A 22788-nucleotide genomic window follows, 5' to 3' on the forward strand; every position below is an offset into this window, starting at 1 on the left:
TGATATTAAGCCAGTCTTTTGATGTAAGAATATTTGCTTTGAAGTCCATTTTAGTATGTATAACTGTATTCTTGTTAGTTCACAATTACTGAATTTATTCTTTGATCAAATACATGAAATTAAGTTTTATAGTATCCTTCATGAAAGACTATTTGCAGATTTGTGCAATTGGGGCCTCAGGTGGTCAACTTCCAGTTCACTGAGAGACTTTGAAAGGATTGGGTTATAACCACAAGTCCCGAGAAGAGATGATGAGATAAAGGAAAGTGACAATAAACTTTCCCGTAGGGAGTCCAAATTCATGAGAATATTAAAGAATGGCATTATTAATGATGACCTTGTCTTTTGATTTCATCTATATTTCACATATTTATATTATTGTCTGTGTGGAATTGTTACACTTCAAGCAGAAACAGACATTTTACCAAAGCTTCCCAAACCATCTTTTGCCACATATACTTCAGAATTATTTCCTGCACTCCTGCCCTCTATTCTAATAATAAATGTTGAATAAAAATTAATCAATTCCACCCATTTATTTATTTATTTATTTATTTATTTATTTATTTTGAAACCGTAACAATGGCTAGCCCCTAGTTCTGGTATCCTCTGTAAGCAAGTTTGTATGTTCCTTCCCATGTACACGTGGGTTTCCATCAGGTCCTCCAGTTTCCTCCCACAGTCTAAAGCCGACCAGTCAGTAGTTCATTGTAAACTGGCCTGTGATTGGGCCAGTGTGGGAGCTGTGTGTGGTGCGGCATGAAGAGCTGTGAGGGCTTTTCCCACACACAATCTCTAGATAAGTAAATTGTATTCATGTTCCAACTCATAAATACTTCAGGTCATCCATCATTCAGGGCAGGCCTCAGTTTTTAGTAACTTGTCTTCCTTGTCTCCACCAGGTTACAGGGATCAAGGTGTGTCTTAAACTGTGAAACTGGAACTTACTTTGATACACAGAGCAGGGATTGTGAGAGGTGTCCCTTCACTTGTGCAGCTTGTGCAGGTAATTTTTGCAACACATCTAATCATGCTGTGCTTGTTTTTGGAGGAGCAGAGAATCTCGGAATGGTTTCTTTGACCATCTATTTTCCAAGCGTACGCTTATGTTGCATTGATCCAAACTGGCTTACAGTTTGGTGTCTTCATGCAGGTGCTTAAGCCATTAATGTTTTAATTTTTCTGTGTCAGGTGAAAATTTTGTATTGTGTCATACTGAAATTTATGTTGTGTTAGATGCATAATTTTGATTTTTTTTGTTCTTTTATGATAGTTCTGCAGGGCACAGACTGAGAGCTTGCAAGTGTCAACCAAATAATGCAGTGTCTGTCTTTTTGCTTTTCCTTTTTAACATTGTACAATCCAGCTGATTACTTATTTCATTCTTATCTTCTTGTTCCCCACTTTTCTCCAAAACTAAACTGCTTCACATTGCAAATACATGCATACAGGAATGAGATTCTTTCTTGCATTTTCCATAAGACGGTGTGGGTAAACATCTGCCGGACGATGCTAAGGATGTTCCACGAGTCTGTGGTGGTCAGTGCTATCATGGTTGCTGTTGTGTGCTGGGGCAGCAGGCTGAGGGTAGCAGACACCAACAGAATCAACAAACTCATTCGTAAGGCCAGTGATGTTGTGGGGATGGAACTGGACTCTCTGACGGTGGTGTCTGAAAAGAGGATGCTGTCCAAGTTGCATGCCATCTTGGACAATGTCTCCCATCCACTACATAATGTACCGGTTGGGCACAGGAGTACATTCAGCCAGAGACTCATTCCACCGAGATGCAACACTGAGTGTCATAGGAAGTCATTCTTGCCTGTGGCCATCAAACTTTACAACTCCTCCCATGGAGGGTCAGACACCCTGAGCCAATAGGCTGGTCCTGGACTTGTTTCCTGGCATAATTTACATATTACTATTTTAACTATTTATGGTTTTATTACTATTTATTATTTATGGTGCAACTGTAACGAAAACCAATTTCCCCCGGGATCAATAAAGTATGACTATGACTAAATTTTCAACCTCTTAGTTTTTTTTACTGGAGTAGCTTTATATGGGTAAACATTCCATCATGTTGCCTACTGAACCAGCACAAAGACAATCTAACAAGTATTTGAGGATTGTCTTGACTAACTCCGAGTCTCTGCAGTTTTTGATCACCTGCATACAGGAAAGTTGTAAATAAAGTTGAAAGAGTACGGACAAAATTTACAAGGATATTGCCAGGTCTGGAGGATCAGAGATGGAAGGAAACATTGAATAGGCTAGTACTCTATTCCTTGATGTAGAAGATTGAGAGGAGATTTGATAGAGGTATACAAAATGATGAGGGGTATAGATAGGGTAAGTGCAGGCTTTTCCACTGAGGTTGGGAGGGACTGCAATCAGAGGTCAGAGGGTGAAAGGTGAAAACTTCACAAGTGGTGCATGCAAGCTCGATTTCAATGTGAAGTTTGGATAGGTACTTGGATAGTAGGGATATGGAGGGCTCTGGTCTGGGTGCACATTGATGGGAGTAGTCCAGATGGGCCGAAGGGCCTGTTTCTGTGCTGTAGGTTTCCGTGACTCTGACTGTTTTCATTCCCTCCTCACTTTTGACAACCTTGTTCATGTCCAGTGACAGCCTCCTTGCTGGCCCAAAATTGGCAGCTGGTATTTTAAGATCCAGATCAGAAGATTTTGTTCCATGCTCCCATAAGATGTAAGCACAAAAATCTAAGTTAACACTTCAGCATTAAAGTCACTGAGCACGACTGAGATGCTTTCAGCTGAGACTAAGGCTGTATCTACTCTATCAAGTTGATGATCAAAAGAGCCAGTTTTAAGAAGGATTAAGGATAATCCCTGTGGCCTGAGTAACATTTATCCCTCAATTAACGTCACATATTTGTATAAAAGGTAGATTATCTGTTGATCATATGATGTATTTGTAGGAGTTTTTTTGTGTGGGTTGGCTGTGGGTTTTTTTAACACTATAATGGTGCCTAAAACTTTACTAGAATTTCATTAGTTGTGAAGCATTTCTGAATGTTCAACGATAATGAAAGCGGCTTTATAACTACAACGTTTTCCATTATTTACCTCTTCAAAGGTCAATAAGAAATGTAGAAAGGCCTGAAAGGAGGACCCTAAAATTGGGTGCCAACCTTGTGAAACTACACCACTTGACTGCACAAATGGTAGACAGTAGAAGCACCATTGTACTATCAGAGCCAAATGATCTGATAGTAAGAGATAATATCACAGTCAACACCATGAAAGCCGGAAGAACTCAACTAGATAGTATGTGCAGTGCTCTTGCATTCAGTTGTGAATAGTAGAGAACCTATACAGCTGATGGGTGGAAAAAACAATTACCAGATGAACGAAGGAAAAGATTCAAGAATGTCACGGTCACCTTGAAGTCTAACATCCCACTGATTTGCGGGAATCCCCATCCTATTATGCATGGTTCTCATAGGAACAGCAGCAGTGTCAATATTGGGTGGGATGGAGAGGAGGATTTCTTGGTAGTGAAGCAGGACTCTGCAGTTGTTTGTAGAGGTTACAGAGAAACTTTTCGATTTGCAATTTCTTTCTAAACTTGTCTCGAAAGAAAAGTAACATTTGATACATGGTGTTGCATCTGTCCAGTGGGCTAAATTTTATTTCCACACATCCACAATAATGAAGTTTGGGTTATCACCTTGGGGTCAGGACTGATTCCTATCCAGCATATGAATGGGTTTCTGTTTGCAATTAAGTGGACTTAATTGAATCCTTCTGATGGGTCACCAGGCTGCTGTTTGAAGATAACTTCAGCATTTTGTGGACAACAGTTCACAGCAGCACAGAAATCACCGAAGTTGAGACAGAACATGGGGTGGGAGATAAAGATCCTGAAACCTTTAACCTTGGACTAATTTCTCATTCCCTGCAGAAGCAAATAATTCAGGGCTAGCAATAATCAGAGAAATGTGCTAACAGCTTCAGGTAAATGGCTTTCTGTAGGAGGAGAACTTGTGGTAGTTGTTACTGTCAGCGTGACAGTAACTGTGTGTTCATAAAAATAATACTGTTTTATTCTTCCGAATCACTAGTCCGAGTATTTGTACCACTATAGTGAAGGGGATCAATGTTTTATCCAAGTTTGAAAACTGAATATTTTTATTGCAGTTTGACGTTACTTTTCCGTTGAAGAATCCTGTTTCAGGTCCTGTGCGTGAAGTTGTAAGTCCTAAGATGGGGACTGAGAGTGAAAAGTTGTCTGGAGTCTTTCACCACCTATGTTCATTTAAAGACCAGATGTTAGTTTTAGAGCAGGGGTTCTCATCCTGGGGTTCATGGACCCCTCGGTTGATGGTAGGTGACCATGCCACAAAAACGGTTGGGAACCCTGCTTTAGAAGGATAACGAGAGATTGTGTGGTTCCCGTGAGGGGCCGTGAGATGCAGCAGTGCAAGAAGTAGAGAGCTGATACTAGAATGAATGAGTGGTCCATTCTTCACCTAACTGGTCAGGCTGTTGTTCTAAGGGATAGCTGAAGTATGAAATGTAACCACTGCTAATCTAATGACATTTGAACAGTCATCTAGCAGATGACTGTTCAAATGCCATTAGATTAGCTCAGAAAGAAGTTCTCAACTAACACATTTTCACCTTGGTAAAATTTGACCTCCTATTCAATAACCAGAATTTTTGTGGTCAGTTCAATGTTTATCTATGTTATTCAAATATCTCAAGGAAATGCTGAAATGTTCCATGTTTCTCTGATGCAAACTGATATACCACAAAATACTGGAGATAATCCAATCTTTATGTATGATGAAAACATTGCTTTTCTTATTTGGTTTATAATGAATGTAGTCAATTTCCCTTTTTTGCTCTGTTTACCTAGTCTATTAGGTATGTTTACTTTTGTTTAAAATCACGGAGTTGTCTATTTATAAGCCTAGCATTATTGTATTAATACAATAAGAACATATATTAATGATTGTAATGCAGGCATTTTATCTTTGCAAGAAAGGAATTTAACAATCAACATGCTTGGTGATAATACTTAAATAATTCAGTACTCGAATGGTTAGATGTGAGAATTATACTTGGTAACCTAGGTTTTCCAGTTTGGGGTCTGTAATTATAATCTTGTGTGTCATATTTTCCAGGGCCACGCCAAGATTCCTGTACACAGTGTATTGCAGGTTATTACCTGGAGGACTGGAGATGTGTGTCGAGCTGTAGCACTGGCTACTACTTGGACCAGGCATCTGAATATGGAGAAAAGATCTGCAGGAGGCAAGTTATGATCTTTTTATAATATTTTCATTAATTATTTCAATCTATTATCTAAAGTTCTTCGTCTCTTAGACCATAAGGTATAGGAGCAGAATCGAGCCATTTGGCCTATCAAGTCTGCTGTCTTTCCGTAACAGCCAATTAACTGGTTGCATCATGGCCTGGTATGGAAGCACCAATGCCCTTGTGTGGGAAAGTCTACAAAAAATGGTGGATATGGCACAGTCCATCATTGATATAAAGCCCTCCCCACCATTGAGCACATCTACATGGAGTGCTGTCACAAGAAAGCAGCATCCATCACCAAGGTCCCCACCACCCAGGCCGTGCTCACTTCTCGCTGCTACCATCAGGAAGAAGGTACAGGGGCCTCACGACCCATGTCACCAGGTTCAGAAGCAGTTATTACCCCTCAACCATCAGGCTATTGAAGCAGAGGGGATAATTTCACTTGTCCCATCACTGAATCGGACTCAAATTCAGGGACTCTTCATCTCATGTTCTCAATTTGTATTGCTTATTTATTATTTCCTTTTTCCCTCATTTTTTTGTATTTGCACATTTTTTGGTTTTATTTGTACTTTGCTTGTTGTCCGTCCTGTTGGTGTTGTATTTTGTTGATTCTTTTGTGTTTCTTTTATTTGCTACGAATACCTGCATTAAAAAATGTGTGTTGTATATGTAACATGTGTCTTTGATAATTACTTTGATCTTTCAACTCTTAATCCCGTTCTCAGGCCTTCTCCCTGTAGCCTTTAATCCCCTGACTAATCATGAACCTAACACGAGAAAATCTGCAGATGCTGGAAATCCAGAGCAACACACACAAAATGCTGGAAGAACTCAGCAGCTCAGGCAGCATCGATGGAAAGGAGTAAACAGTCAATGATTCAGGCTGAGACCTTTCATCAGGGCAGTGAAGGGATGCTCCCTGATCTGCTGAGTTCCTCCAGCATTTTGTGTGATCAAGAACCTACCAAAATCATTCTTAAATATATCCAATAATTGGCCTCCACAGCCATCTGTAGTAATAAATTCCACTGATTTCCCTTCTTCTGGCTAAAGTTAAAGAAATTCCTTCTCATCTCTGTTCTAAATGGATGTCCCTCTATTCTGAGGTTGTGCCTTTTGGTCCTTGAATCCCCCATTATAGAAAATATCTATTCAATTGAGGTCTTTCAATATTCAATAGGTTTCATTAACATCCCTCCTTTGCTCTTACTAGAATGATGGAATGAGAAGTGGCACTCCAGCGTGTGAACTGAAATAATTATTTCTTTGTTTAAGATCCTGAAATACTTATCTTCCATGACCTTGTCATTGGTAATTTGTTCTAACAATTTGTAACAACTTGTAGCAAAGTTTTTATCTGAGGACTGCCAAGGCCAAGTCAAAATTAAGCAAGCATTCCCAATAATACTCACACACTCTGCTACATAGCAGGACCGTTTGCAACACTGAGTAAAATTGCAGCAATTGGAAGTAGTAGACGCTATTTTGATGTAATGCAGCCCCTGAGGGTATTTCTGGAAATTCAGGAGCATTGTGCTGTACTGAAGACAGACTCCTGTAGATTTCTCCCTCAACACCATGAGTATTGAGTGTGTGATCTCAAAAGATAGATGCAAGACATTTTTATTTTGTAGATCTAGAACATTGTTTTACTGTGATTTGACCTCCACATTATATTTTACATAAAACATTTTAAAAGATTATTATCCCCTTTCTTGCATTTATTTTGTATTTGCACACAAGCCATTTCTGAAAATTTAGAACATTTTTTTTATTTTTTAAGGTGTGATCCAACCTGTTTAGCTTGTATTGGTCATGGTGAAAGGAACTGTAGCTCCTGTCGCACTGGATATAACCTTGAGGGGGGAGTCTGTGTGGTTGGCACAGTATGTAAAGATGGTGAGTAATCAAGTTCTGATTTTCATTTGAACTCCTGAGGGGTGTAGAGAAAATCACTTCAGCTGGAAGTAATGAGGAAAGTTTAATGTTATTTGTAAACATCTTTAAATATGAATGGTGCCTAGTTTGCAGTTAAATTTGCATTTATTTTCAAAGAACATCTATTTAACTATCAATCTTCCTGTGTCAGCTAATAATGAGGGTGTTGTTAACATAGCTATCAGGGCATGATTTTGGCATTTGATAATGATGTTTGAATTTGATTTGCGCCACTCGCATACAAATTAGCATTCCCACCCACTCCATTCATTGCTTGAATGTGCATATTGTCTCTGTGCAGGCTGCTAGTCATCCAGTCACTTGCCCAAAGGCCAATCATTGTGTGCAAGCCTGAACAATGAACAGCAGCAGCCTGTTCATTTTCTTTCAGATTACTGTACTGATTTAACAAGAGGCACACGTGTAAATGTGTGAGGAAAAGTAAAGGCCAATTAACGTGGTGGATAAATGCATTAACTAGTATGTTAAGAAGGACACAGGGCAGGAATGCCTAAATTCCAAGGTCTCTCTCTCATTTGAGATTGGGTAACTATGCTTTGCCTCAAGCTGCACAGGTGAAAGCTCAGATCGGCCTTCTAGTGTCCAATGAGCCCTTGTTCTGGAATGAGCCTGAATACAAGGTGTGAAGAGAGGCTTTCAACCTCATCAAGTGTGGTAAATTGGCAGCATTGGATCATTTCTCCATGTCACCCAAACATTTGGACCTGTTTTGAGATTGTGGAATATTTGTAGGGAATTATGGTGAGTTAAATACCTGTGAAAACAGTGGCATAATGGTTCTTCCATACTTTGCCTGATTCGAAGGCCAAACACTTGAGATAGTTTTGTAACTTGGCAGCTGTAATAAAATCAAAAAGATTTTGATGCTAGAAAAAAATATATAAAATGTATCACTGGTAAGTGGAGGGGATTGTACAATTGCTGTGAAATTCTTAATCCTTCTCGCTTGGCGGTTCCTTCTATATGGAACCACAACACATGTTCATGATCAGCCCCCTGAACTGTAGTCTCACATAGCTCAATGGAAATCATTGTCTCAAAGGCAGATAAGGCTATCTCCTTCCTCCACCCACACGCTTCTCCTAATCTTAATTCCTTCTTTTTGGCTCAGGGAAATAAACTTCTTCTGATCCACTTTACGATTTCTCTTTCTAGTTCCCAAATGCCATATTTGATCCTCAGTCACTGCCTTCTTCTGCAGCCGCTGTTCTCAGACCACATTTCCCCTGTTTTGATTCCCTCATCCCACTTTAAGGCATTCCCCAAAAGTACATCCCACATCACCATTCTTTTAAATAAAAAAAATTTGGAAAGAACTGGTGAACTTGATAAACATATTTAACTATTTACTACCAATATGCCTGAACCACAAATCACAATATGCCTTCCTCCAGTTCATTTTGAGATCACCTTCTTCCTCTTTGACCTTAACCCCATGAAATGGCTGTTAATTGAAACTGCCTTCCTAGAATAAAAATTCAGACATAAGTTTAACAGTTCACTTCAAATTCTGAACCTGTATCAACTCTGCACTGATTTAAAAGAACTTGAACTGTATATTTGCCAACAACCAGTTATTTCCATAATTCCTGAAACGTGTTATCTCCATCCAAACTAATATAAATCTTCCTTGGACTTCCTTGTTTGAAATGCCCCAAACATGTTTCTTTCAGTCACTGACTAAGAAAGCTCTCGTGAAAGTTATGGATGACTTTGATTATAATGCATTTTGTCTGTCCTCCTCCTATGTAGACTATCTGTAGCCTTGACAGGGTAAGCATTGCCATACCTCTCGAATGCCCCGTACCGCATTGTAGCTATCTGGCAGCCTCCTTGGTTCCAAGTTTTCCCACACCACAAAATCTGTACCACATCCATTGATTTCATTCCCACCCTTTGTATTTTCCTGAAGTTTAACCTAATTGTTCATATCCTTTGTACCATTTTGAGGTTTGATCTTCTCCCTATACCTCCTAAAATTGACTCCAGTTTCTAATCCCAGTAATAAGTTTATTGCATCACTTGTGGTTCATTTGTGAATCACTTCCATTGTTTTTTTTTTCTGGATCTTGATCTCTGCCAAATTTACCCAAACCCTTGATGATTTTCAAATCTACTATAATATTTGCTCTGCTCTCAAGAAAACAATGCCAGCACCTCCACAGATTTCCAGTAAATAAAGCCCCACATTTCCGGAATCATTTTAAATATGACCTGGATGAGGAAGTGGAGGGATGGGTTAGTAAATTTGCTGATGACACAAAGGTTGGGGGGGTGTTACAGATAGCGTCAGAGGTTACAGTGGGGCATTGATAGGTTGCAAAACTGGGCTGAGAAGTGGCAGATGGAGTTCAACCCAGATAAGTGTGAGGTGGTTCATTTTGGTAGGTCAAATATGGCAGAAAATAGTATTGGTAAGACTCTTGGCAGTGTGAAGGGTCAGAGGGATCTTGGGGTCAGAGTCCATAAGACACTAAAGCTGCTGCGCAGGTTGACACTGTGGTTGAGAAAGCATATGGTGCATTGGCCTTCAATTGTGTGATTGAGATTAGGATCTGAGAGGTAATATTGCAGCTATATAGGATCCTGGTCAGACCCCACTTGGAGTACTATGCTCAGTTCTGGTCTCCTCACTATAGGAAGGATGTGGAAACCATAAAAAGGGTGCAGAGGAAATATACAAGGATATTGCCTGGATTGGGGAGCATGCCTTATGAGAATAGGTTGAGTGACCTTGGCCTTTTTCCTTGGAGCGACGGAGAATGAGAGGTGTCCTGATAGAGGTGTAAAAGATGATGAGAGGCATTGATCGTGTGGATAGGCAGAGGCTTTTTGCCAGGGCTGAAATGGCTAATACGAGAGGGCACAGTCGTAAGGTGCTTGGAAGTAGGTACAGAGGAGATGTCAGAGGTAAGTTTTTTACGCAGGGAATGGTGAGTGCGTGGAATGGGCTGCTGGCAATGGTGGTAGAGGCAGGTAGTTGGGGTCTTATAAGAGACTTCTGGACAGGAACATGGAGCTCGGATAAATAGAGGGCTGTAGGTAAATCTAGGTCATTTCTGAAGCAAGTACATGTTCGACACAGCTTTGTGGGCTGAAGGGCCTGTATTGTGCTGTAGGTTTTCTGTGTTTCTATATCCCCTGCAGTCTCTGCAGCCTTCGCATGTTTCCTAATGTATGACACAAATGGGTACAATGCTGATTATAATTTCATCATCCTTATGCATTTTCTGTTTTTATAAAGCCAAAATCATGATCTAACTTTCTCAATCTTTGTCACTGTTAATGATTTTTACAGAGTTTCTATGTCCGTTATACACCCATGCTTCTCATTTGTCTTGCCTTTTCTCGTTCTTCCTACTAAAATTTAGCACTGTGGATTCTCCAATTTTAAATTTAGCCATGTGCTTATCCATTCCACTATCCTGCCTTTATCCTCTTAATGTCTAATACTACCTTCCTCAGAGTTAAATATACTTCCAAGTTGTGTACTATCTGAAAATTTGGAAATCATACCCTTCCCATTTCCAAGTCTGTGTTTGTACTGGACACCGGGCCATGCCACTGCACACTTCCCTCAAGTCTGAAAAATAATTGATTGTGCTGGCTCCTCTGAGATAAATTATGCAGTTTCTGAGAAAAGTGGTCAGTATTTATTTCTGTGATAAATGTGAAAAACCATTTCATTACCTTTGGTAGTTGTTGAGCTATTGTAAATGAGCGAGCACGACCGTTTCTGAAGTGGGTTGTATGCATGATCACGAAGGTCAAAGGTAAGTTTTTCAGCTGGTTGTTTCTTATCTTTTTTCCCCACCCCAAGATTCTTATTTTGCCACTTTTAATGTGATTAAACAGATCTTTTGTCTGTGGTTATGATTCACTTTCATGATATTTTAAGGAGCTGTTTTCTAATGTCTTCCTCTTTAATCTTTTTTTTCTCCCCCTTCAAAAATGGAATAAAATCATTTGTTGAAAACCATGAAAACTTATTTCCTGTTGGATGCAATTACCTCTGGTGAACAAAAACAAATTGCTCTGTCACCTTCTTGGCTGACTCCTTCTGCCTGTCTGACAATCATCTACTTCGTCCTTCTGCTTCCACCTCCTCAACCTTCAAACTCCTGTCTCTGTGAATTTGATCTCTGGAAAGCAACGGAAGAATCGTGGGCCGAGGGAAGCTTCTGCGTCCTGGTGAAAAAGAACAGCCTTTGCCAGCGGAAAGTGCTTCAACAATTGTGTTGCAGAACATGTTCACTCAAAGGTTGAATGGACAACTACATGGTTCTCCCCTCCCCTTTGCTCCTGTATGCACACGTGTAAATTCTTCTAATATTAAAAGAATAGAAAGCCACCTTTTCTCCTCCTCCAAGGAGATGGTGAACTGTATGACAGAACTTATAATGGTGAAGCAATTACAACAGACCTACCTTTCACTTCAGGTGTTTGCTGTCTGACATCTGGAATAACTAACTTGTCAGTGTTTCACTTTTTTGACCAAAGCGTGTAATGCCAAATTTCCTATTTGAAAGAGATCTGACTTCTACGACCCATCTCCCCACCAATTCTTCCCTGCCCCACTATAAATTGAGGGTTTGCTTTCAGGAAGTTATTTTCTTTACTGGTTGTTTTCTACCATACTGAGTAGTTTACAGGATTATGGAAAGGGTGTTTACATTTAAAAATGGGCACCTACTGAAGCTTAAACCTTGCCCGATGCACAAAACACACTAAATGATTCCAGATACGTATGGACAGGTATGTACCGAAGACTAATACGCTTCTAACCAACAGAAAAACAACATTAAAACTGCTATTCTGCATGCTTTCACTAAAGCTCTTCTGCAATAATAACTTATAAAGTTCAGTATGGTTATGCTTTCAGTCATCATTATTAACAACTGCCTGAAGTAATGGCCTTGGTTTATTTGATGTTGGTAATCATGGTGGTATCAGTGGTGGAAATTGCTGACATTTGTATCAATAGAGGTGATGATTGTGGTAGAATATTTTGCTGATGCAAAGTGGACAGCAGTTTTGTTCAGCAATCTTTCCTTTTGCTTCATCTGACAGTGAGTTGGTTCTCCAAAGTAGTCATTTAAAACATAACTTTATGTCTGAAGAGTAGAAATTTTCATGTTCATCTCATAATGCCTCCAGCATGCAAGAAAACACATTAATATCTATTTTACTAATCAAATTCTTCATTTATTAATTCTCTTCCGTTTGTTAGTTACTTTACTCTTTTCTGGGATGTTTAGCACTTTTACTGTTTTAAAAGTGACTTGAAGATTTTATTGTTCTGGAATTATAGATCTTAATGTTTTAATAGGTTAAGATTACCACAGGCTTTTTTAAAAAACATCTAAATTATCAAATTAGGCTGTACTGTCCATGTTCAACTGTGATTTGTGTACAAATTGAAGTCAAAAGAAAATTCATACCAAGTTCTATTCTTGACACCAAAATTTGTTTGGATTGAATCTGAATAAGCTAATACAGGTTGTCTATCCAAGTCCGACCATTACCTTTCTATTCTGGTACAATCCTGTCACTCGTCCTTCACATCCAGAGTGATTGTTCATTTCAAGCTCTTTAACAACCTCCAGATGTCATGCAAGATAAGCTGCTAGGCTTTCAGTTATTTACATGGTTTACTGATGCAGAGAGAAAAGCTTATCAAACATGTCAGTTCAGATGAAAAGAATTTCAGGTTCTCAGGTGCACTGCGTAAATGTGTGGCTCTTTCAACTTTGACTAATTTAAATTCCAAACTTGCATGTTGCTGCTGGTGCTTGTGTGCTTCATTTCAGGTTTGGACTATAAAAATAGACTAACTGAAGTTAACGCACAACATTATTTGTTGCACTAACAATGCTTGGAGTACGTACTGACACTTGCATGCTTTAGCTGCAGCTCATTTTCAGTGGTCTAAATCCCTTTTTCGTGGGATGAGGAAAGTAAGCCCAGTAATGAGGGCATGTGCTTCAAATCGAAATAGATGTAATTGGTTGGTTCTAAATGAAGTCAGGCACTACCTCACAGCAGTCTCCCTGCCACCCTCTTCCAAATACGACCTAAACCTAATTGCAGCAGTGATGCAGGAAAATCTCCTTTAATTTTAAAGGAGTTGTGTTGTGGAGAATTTGTGATGTACTGGATAATTAAGATGACACAGCAGGCCACCATTTCTTACGCTGTGAGCATGGAGACCTCTTCAGCAACAGATGTGTAGAAACTGATCAATTTATGATTTTTTTTCTACTTTAATTCGAACTACCTTTTGAAATTTTGGTTTATAGCAAGAATAAAGAATTAAAACTGCAATGAATTTGGAAAGCAACCTTGCACCTGTCTGTGCTCTGCATTGTCTCCTCCCACACTAATGGTGCTTATTTTTGAATTTGATTAGAGGTAGTTTTCCCATTTCATTGCACTAAATGTTTTCTAATTTTCTGCGCTGATATCTGCAGTGATTTTGAAATTGGGCTTAACCTGTTTCTTAATTTGATTATGATCTCTTTAGACATGCACCACATCCAACAAAAATCTTTGAGCTGGCTAGGACCCAGTTTTTTTTTGTAGTAATCTGCCCCCTAGCTACTGGTTCTGAAACCCCTCTTCTCTCCCTCCTCCCCCCCCCCCCAAAAAAAACTCTCCTGCTATACTTGGTATATAGGATAACCATTTAATTGGGCCCTTGTTTCATCACAATTCATTCCTAGTAATCTTTTACAACAAATGCAGAGCAAGCACATTCCCATGTTGCACTGAGCTACTGGTCATCAGCAAAGGATTAAAAGGGACTTTCCTTTTTTCCTGGTGATTTTGTGAACTGATTTAATTCATGATGACCATTTTTTTTTTAAAGCTTAGGGACTCTATCGCCAATATTTTTATCATTAATCTGTTATGTCCATTAGCCAAAATATTTTAAAATACTGCCTTGGTCTTATGATTTTTTAAAAGTTATAATTACAAGTCTAATTTGTTTAAGCAAGTACACTACGTATTCATAATAATGGATATGGATTGTAAAGATATTTTGTCAACTACTAGCAAAAACAAATAACACTAATATTATAAAACGGATGATAGTCCGGTTTACATTTAGCTTTAGTATTAATGTCATTGAATTGAAGATCACATTTACTGATGGTTACTGTACATGTGTAAAATGCCCAGTCATGATGTGTAAAATATTGTAGTACTGTTGTATTGGATAATGGCCAAAATCAGTTTAATTCCATATTTTATTTTTGCTATTAAATTAACCTTAATTTCATATTTCAGTCTCAGAAGAATCTTGTTAAAAGTCTTGTTTAGAATATCACTGTATGCAAGAGCTTTCTGTTTTAAATTTATGTAGTTTGATAGCTTTAACTGTAAAATGAAAGCAGCATTAAAATCAGTTCAATAAAGTTTAAGAAGTGTTTTATATACAAATATTGTATGCTTGTGACGTTATTCAGAAGTCAATGCTTTTTAGTTTGTTGAGGAAGCAGAACCGACTTTTCATCACTTTTTGAGGATATATTAAATGCTTCCTAAGGCTCCAAATGTAAAATGTAATGCTAAGGATGAGTTGTGTCAGTGTTTTATTTAAAACAAAGTTGCCACTTCTGTAAATTATTTGCTAATTATTGAGGCAATGATGCAGATTGAAAAGTCCAGGTCAAAATACACACAGCGTTCTATTATCAGCAATTTCGCAGCTGTCACTGGATAGATAGAGTATAACTCCCATTTTTACTCACCAAATTTATATTAGTTTAATCAACGTTCCCAAGAAACAGGAAAGAAAATTGAATAAACTGAATAAGTATATTTGCCATTTAATTAATTTGTATCTATGTTACTGGAAGTTTCAGCAAGATAAAACAATATTATTGTTCTTAATAATTTGCATACTATGATGCTTGAGTCTAGAGTGATAATCAGGAGCATGAACAGTTAAAGTGATATCCACCCTGATCTGCTTGTTGCTGATATAAACATTTTGAAAAAAAAATCCCTTTTTTGTATGTGTTCTCTCTATTTCAAAGTTGGGATTAACTGTAGCTAGGCAGGGAGTATCAAGCAATTGTAGAATTCTGTATGGAAGTTAACTAGAAGAGCAATTTTATTTTCTTACTGTGTTTTAGTGCTGTCTCTGTTTGTGCCAACTAGCATCTAGGCTACCAGTGCCATTAATGTCTATGGTTCTTTGATTTATAGGGTTAAGTTGTCAAACATTATGCACTTTTGATCTAGGCTGTCAAGAATTATAGATCCTTAGAAACTTTAAAGCTAGCCTTATTCCATGTATTACGTTTTCACTGCTGTGAAATATAAAATAAAATTTGAACAATGAGTCAATGTTAATTGTAAAATTAATAAAGTTGCTGCAAATTTACAAGTCACAACTGAGGTATCACTAAAACCTTTGTTAGAAAATTTGTATTACAAAAGAACGATCAAAATAATTGGTTTGTCTATTTTTCTAAAAGCTGTCAACTACAAGATTATCAGATAAAATGAGGAATTGAGACAAGAATGATAATGGAGGATAATTTCAAGAAGGGGAACCATTTTCTTGAACTGTTACTCACAGCTTCCATTGCTGTATCACTAAGTTATCCAGAGTGAACTGTAATAATTTAACTTAATGCGATATAATGCATATTTATGTTGAAGGCAAGTATAGTACATAACTGTAAATGTTTAATATTTTTAGGAAAACTGCTAATTAGTGAGCTCATGATGCAGATTTTTAAAAAGTATGAACATTTTCAACAGCCTAAAGTTTTTTATTTCTTTTCACTTAGCATCTTGGAATTTATGTCTGTCAAGTTAACAAAGCTATTGACTCTAACTCTTGTGACATTGTGAGGGTGACAGCAGTTTCTAGTACACGCATTTGAAGTTAAAAGTAGAAATCAAGAAGCTGTAATGTTTCAAAGTCTTCTCCAGTATATTCTTCAGCTGATAAAAAAAAGTGTATGATAATTTAAGATAATAAGATAGATGAACAATCCTGATGTATGGTCTTGGTCTGAAATGACCAATATTCCCTCTGCAACAGCCTAACCTGCTGAATTTCTCCAGCACTTTGTGTGAATTGCTCAAGATTTACAGCCTCTTTCCTCTTCCTCACCCTCCCTCTCCCCTCCCCCTCACCTTTTTATTCTGGCATCTTCCCCCTTCCTTCTCAGTCCTGAAAAAGGATCTAGGCCCAGAATGTCGTCTGTCTGTTCTTTTCCATAGATACTACATGACCTGCTGAGTTCCTCCCAACATTGTGTGTGTGTGTGTGTTGATCTATAGAATCTCTTGTTGAAGATGTAAATAGCCACACCTCCAGAACATCTTGCACTTTTATGCAATCTGCTGGAGGAACACAGCAGATCAGACAGCATCTGTTGGGGGGGGGCGGTGCAGAAGACAGAACAAACAAACAAACAACCATTCAGGTCGAAACCATATATCAGGATTAAGGATAGAAAACACAGACGGCCTGTATGGGGAAGACGGGAGGAAGGGTAATGCATGATGAGAACAAGGAGAGGTGAAGATGACAAGCAGATTGAGGCAGATAGGGGAAAGGGGAGGGGTGGAGCTGGGAGGCAGGCATGTGGATGATAAATAGAGATTCTTTTTATGCTGTATATCAATGATTTAGATGATGAAATAGATGGCTTTGTTGCCAGTTTGTGGGTGATAGGAATATTGCTGGAGGAGCAGGTGGTGTTGAGGAAACAGGAAGGCTACAGAAGGACTTAAATTAGGAGAATTGGCAAGAAAGAGGCAAATTAAATACAATGTTGGAAAATGCATGGTCATGAACTTCGGTAGAAGAAATGAATGTGCAGGCTATTTTCTAAACGGAGAGAAAATCCAAAAAATTTTAGATGCAAAGGGACTTGGGAGTCGTTGTGCAGAACATCCTGAAGGTTGACTTGCAAGTTGAGTTGGTGGTGAGGAAGGCAAATGCAATGTTGGCATTCATTTCAGAGGTCTAGAATATAACAGCAGGGATGTGATGCTGAGGCTTTATAAGACACTCGGTGAGGTCTCACCTTGAGTATTGTGAACAGTTTTGAGCTCCTTATCTATGAAAAGATGTGTTGGCATTGGAGTGAGCTCAGAGGAGGTTCACAAGGATGATTCCAGCATGAAAGGGTTACCAAATGAGGAATGTTTGATGGCTGTAAGTCTGTACTCACTGGAATTCAAAAGGATGAAGGTGGGGGGGTGGGGGGGATCTCATTGAAACCTTTCGAATGTTGAAAGGCCTAGACAGAGTAGATGTGGAAAGGGTGTTTCCATGGTGGGGGGGAGTCTAGGACAAGAGGGTACAGCCTCAGGATAGAGGGGCGTCCATTTAAAACAGAGATGCGGAGAAATTTCTTAGCCAGACTGTGGTGCAGCTGCAGAGGCCAGGTCGTTGGATGTATTTGAAGTGGAGGTTGATAGGTTCTTGATTGGCTATGGCATCAAAGGTTACGGGGAGAAGGCAGGGGAGTGGGGCTGAGGAGGGGAGAAAAACATCAGCTGTGACTGAATGGCAAGCCAAATGGCCTAATTCTGCTCTGATGTCTCGTGGTCTGAGTAGGAATAGAGTTGGTTGAGTAGGGAGAGGAAGTTGAAGGTGGGGACAACTAGTATGGTGAGAAATAGAAACACCATGGCTATCAATCCTGGAATTTTATTAGGAAAGTGGTAACTGGAATCATTAAGGTTGATGTGAACAGCAGGTGAACCCAGAGTCAGATGGAGGGGCAGAGGAGCCATTGAGTTGAATGTGTGGGCAGTAGGTGAATGGATTTGGGAGGGGGAAGGGGACTAAATCAGTGATGGGGTAGTTGGAGGGGTATGATTGTGGGAAGGGGGTAGAAATGTGAGAACTAGAGGATTGGAATAAGGAAAAGATAGAGGTAGGTGAACGTTATTTGAAAACTGAGTGTTCATAGAGAGGTGGAATATGAAGTCGTTGAAATTTGCACTGGGTCTCAACCTGGCAGAAGAGAAGGCTGAGGATGGTTACGTCTGTGTGGTAGCAGGAAGGAGAATTGAATAGGCTTGCAATCCAAGCTCAAGATGTCCACTGTGGGTAGAGTACAAGTGTTCTGCAAATTAATCACTTGGTCTGTGTTTGGTCTTGCCAGTATGGAGGATGACATGTCAGGAGCACCAAATTCAAACCAGAGAAACAACACTTTATCCCCACGTGGCCCAATTTCTCCTGCTTCCCTCTTCTAATTCTATCAACCTACCTACCAGCTCTTCCCTCTTCCATCTGTTTCAAGTTCATCTGCCCTTCACTTCTCCCATAATGGTTTCCATTGCAATCTTTCTTACTTACCAGCACTTGTAGCCTTTGTATTTCTGCTTATCCACCTGTTGTCTTCACCTTCACTGTTCCATTGCCACACCAAGCACCATCTCTGCCTGTATTACCCAGCTGCATGACCACCAGTTCCACTCCAGTTCCCAATCCACTCACCAACTCATCCTTCCCATTATCCTTCAGCCTTCCACCAGTCCATTACTCACCCACTGGGTCCTTGTTTCATCACTTCCTCCTCCTCCTCCCTGTTGAATTCTGTTTTTGATCTGAGGCTCTTTCAGGAGTCAAGAATTAGATATAAAACTTGCTTCACAATCATGTTATTAAGCACTAAGAAAACAAAGGAATTGTAAATAGAGAGTAGCAATGGCAGGAAAGAAAAGATGGCAAACCAACATGCTCTGTTCTTATACTATAGATAAGACATTCCATTCAAATTTGTAGTTAGGAGTTAACCAATCTGTTAGCCGCTAATCAAGTAATGTGACACCCAAGAAGCTTCTTGAATAATACAAAGAAGCTTCAAATAGCTTCTTGAATAATAATACTGTAACCACTAGGAGGCACACTGAGCAATTGTAAATACGTAGGTGAATATTAAAATTCAAGCAGATATAAGAAATTCAAACTATAAGAGAGTAACAATTACACAATCTAATTCAACAACCCTTGGCCCTGCTGCTGAGATTCTGCCCTAAATATTAACAATTTCTCTCATCTCCACAGGTGCTGCTTGACCTGCTGGGTTCTCCCAGCAGTTCGTAGCTCCAGGTTCCAAAATCTGGAACAAAGAACATTATGCATGTTTCTTGTGTGGCATTTTAAGCAATAATTACGATGCACTGAAGAGAAAAGAAATAATTTGTGCATCTATAAATTATATTTCTCTCCAATAATTCAATGGATAATATTAAAATTTTGAATTTTTTGATTTAGATTCCACGTGGCTTTATGTAGATTTCAGTTTCACGTAGTGCTCTGTATTTAAAAAAAAAACAGTGAAAGCTATTAGTTTTTTGAAAAAGTTGTGTTTTAGTTTTTGGCTATATATGAGAAAATCCTTGTGGTGATGCTTGGACACGACCAAATTCAGGTAAAGTGGTCCATACTACAGAGATTATCATTGTTGAGGGCAACTTTGAGATCAAAACTATAATGTTTGTCAATGATTGTAAAGTCCAGTGTTATTTTTTTTAACTACTTTACACTCTCACAGATTAGCTATTCTTTAGCTCAGTTCATTTTTTTTTCCCACCAGGAGTTGGACTCTTGTACTTGTATCTGTTTTGACAGGTACAGTTGTTGATGTTTTCAAAGTATTGTAGTTCCAGTGAGGAATTTAAAACCACTCAATTCCAAAAGTTGTGTGCTGTTCTGTTGATTGGACACAGCTCCTCTCTGGGAAATGCTAATTCCAGTGCTTGGAGCCAAATAAATGACTCCAATCCAACTAACTGGGTGGCATGGTAGTGGTTAGCACAACGTTTTACAGTACAGGGGACTGGGGTTCAATTCCTGCCACTGCCTGTAAGGAGTTTGTACATTCTCCCCATGATTGCGTGGGTTTCCTCCAGGTGATCCTGTTTCCTCCCATAGTCCAAAGACGTGCCAGTTGGTAGGTTGGTAGGACCATTGTAAATGGTCCTGTGATTAGGCTAAGTTTAAATTGCAGGATGGCTGGGCAGTGCAGATCAAAGGGCTGAAAGGGCCTGCACTGCGCTATATCTGAATTATTAAATAGTTCATGTACGTGTATTGTCATTTTAGAATATTTCATAATCTAGATTTTAATATTTCACTTTGACTACCGGATTCTTATTTTGTCTTGTATGAGTGTTCAGGACTTGACAATCTTTAAAATAGCTAATTGCTTGATACTATTGCAGTTACAGAATGTCATCCCGTAAAACTAACGCCTTGAAATTCGTGAAGGCTATTCTAATTTACTACTTTTCCAATTTGAAGTGATATTTTCAGTTCTCAATTACTTTGAAAATCAATTGAATACATGAAGAGATCATTGATTTTTCCTAGTAATGAATGACACTTCACAGGGTGATGTAAGTAAGCAGAAACCTGGATCTTTTTGTTTCAGTTGCTGTACCTATTGCATTATCTGAACCTTTGTGCCTCAGTTCTGTTTCTTTTAAAAAAAGATTTGCCATCAATTCTAAACAGTATTTGTTTTTATTTCCATTGGCTCAAATATTTACGATCAAATATCAGTAAAGGCTGATTTATACTTGTGCGTACTAGCTTACGCTGTAGCCTACACAAGTGGGCTAAGCCGTTGTGAGCATTTATACTTGTGCGTTGGTGTGTCTGCATTGCTCTGCAATTCACCGCCAAAACCCTATTTGGCGGTGGGGTTTCTATGCCACTGTGTTGAGTTTCTTTGTGTTGAAACTCAACATGAAGAAACTCAAACTTCAAACATTGGCGACTGAACCTGAAGGAGGGTGAATTTTCTGTGCTTGTCCGGCCACTGAGAGACATGGACGAGGAAATACATTTCACATATTTTCGGATGTCAGCAGGTAGATTTGACGATTTGGTTCATCGTCTCCAACCATTTATTTCGCATCAGTGTACGCACAGTATACTCTGAGACTGGCAATCACCATTCGAGTTTTAGATTCCGGTGGAAGTCAACGAGCTGTAGCAGCTAGCTACAAACTGGCATCAATCACAGGGTCCTCCATAATTTCAGAGGTCCGTAAAGCTTTATGGAAAGCATTGCAGCCAGAGTTCCTTCCCTGCCCTTCAGTCGCCCAATGGGAAACTATTGCAGCGTAGGAGGAAATGTGATGCTACAAAGCGGACCAATCACAGCTGTTGCGGTCTGCGTCACTACGACGCGTAGTTACATTTTTAGGGAGGTGCGCATCAGCCTACGGGGTAGGGTACGGCTACACAGTACCTGCGGCGTCGATTTGACACACAAGTATAAATTGGCCTTAAGGGTGATACTATCCACTGTGAAAGTAAGCATTTATTCCTTGGATAAACTCTGAAATATGATTGGCCTCCCACAAATTCATGACGGTTATTCCTGTTTAATCCAGATTAATTTCCCGTGAATATTAATTTTATCACACTTTATGGTTTATAAAGATTCAACTTTGATCACAATAAATCCTCTGTTCAAGTTATTTAATTTACATATTTTGTTTATTCCTCTCTTTTGGAATATGTGGCTGGCAAGTGTCTGTTAACACTTCCATCATGATTCCATTGAGATGTAATAATTCATCAATTTCCTTAACCATCGGATAACTTCATTCTTATTTCCATTGCTGCCTGCTTCTGACAGCATCGATTGTATTTTTTTTTGTCCAGTTTCCCCTCTCTTCTCTCTCTCCCCCCCCCCCCCCCCCCCGGCCGCCTTCGTATTCTGGTATCTTCCCTCTTGCTTTCCAGTCTTGATGAAGGGGCTCAGCCTGAAACGTCGACTGCTTATTCATTTCCATCAGTGCTGCCTGACCTGCTGAGTTCCTCCAGTATTTTGTGTTGTGCTCTGGATTTCCAGCATTTGCAGAACCTTTTGTATTTGTACCTTATTTCTCTGCTTTTTCATCTCTTTAGACCTCCTGTTGTCATTATTTTTACTTTATTTAATAAGCTTCTTTGACAATTTTCTTCAGTTAACTACTAGGTTGTTCCTACAAATATGAAATTGAATATATTCAAAGGAAAAGCAATGGTAGAAAGAGCTTATCCAGTTTTCTAACTGATTTATCTGAGGTCGTGCCCTAGGGTTCTCTTGGTGATACAGTATAATTTATCACCTCTATGAGTATCCTTGTCCTCAAGCTTTTATTGTTGCTATCATTGCTCCCAACCAATAATTTTCTGTTACTGTTTTTTTTATAATGACTATGAAAAATTATAAGAAAGGAAAGGTACACTAGACAGGGATGCCCAATTTCTCCTCTCCTTTTTGCACTATATATTGAACCGCTTGCCCAACTAATAAGACAGAGCGAAATCGTAAAAGGTATCAAGGTGGCAGGGATTGAACAGAAAGTGGCGTTATTCACAGATGATGTTTTGGTCTATCTGAGTGAACCAGAAAAATCATTTATAGGATTGTTTACACTGTTGGATGACTTTGGGAAAATATCAGGTTATAAAATAAATGTAAAGAAAACGCAGGTTATGTCCCTAAATTATACACCATCCAAAAAAATTGCAGGATACATACGATC

General features: G+C 39.0%; 1 protein-coding gene across 3 annotated transcripts in view; it reads left to right on the forward strand.

Annotated features, from left to right (window-relative positions):
• pcsk5b (proprotein convertase subtilisin/kexin type 5b) overlaps positions 1 to 22788 on the forward strand; it is a 336889-nt gene that overhangs the window by 189069 nt on the left and 125032 nt on the right. Inside the window, exons 18-21 of one of the 3 annotated variants that reach the window (XM_063068760.1) lie at positions 903 to 1006; positions 5154 to 5283; positions 7079 to 7194; positions 11414 to 14707. In XM_063068760.1, the coding sequence (XP_062924830.1) occupies positions 903 to 1006; positions 5154 to 5283; positions 7079 to 7194; positions 11414 to 11520 (457 nt within the window). In that variant the 3' untranslated portion in view covers positions 11521 to 14707. Of the gene's footprint in view, positions 1 to 902; positions 1007 to 5153; positions 5284 to 7078; positions 7195 to 11404; positions 14708 to 22788 lie in introns of those variants that run through there. The other 2 variants (XM_063068759.1, XM_063068758.1) reach the window with 2 other exon arrangements.

This window comes from Mobula hypostoma, chromosome 16 (assembly GCF_963921235.1).
Source record: "Mobula hypostoma chromosome 16, sMobHyp1.1, whole genome shotgun sequence".
NCBI lineage: Eukaryota > Metazoa > Chordata > Chondrichthyes > Myliobatiformes > Myliobatidae > Mobula > Mobula hypostoma.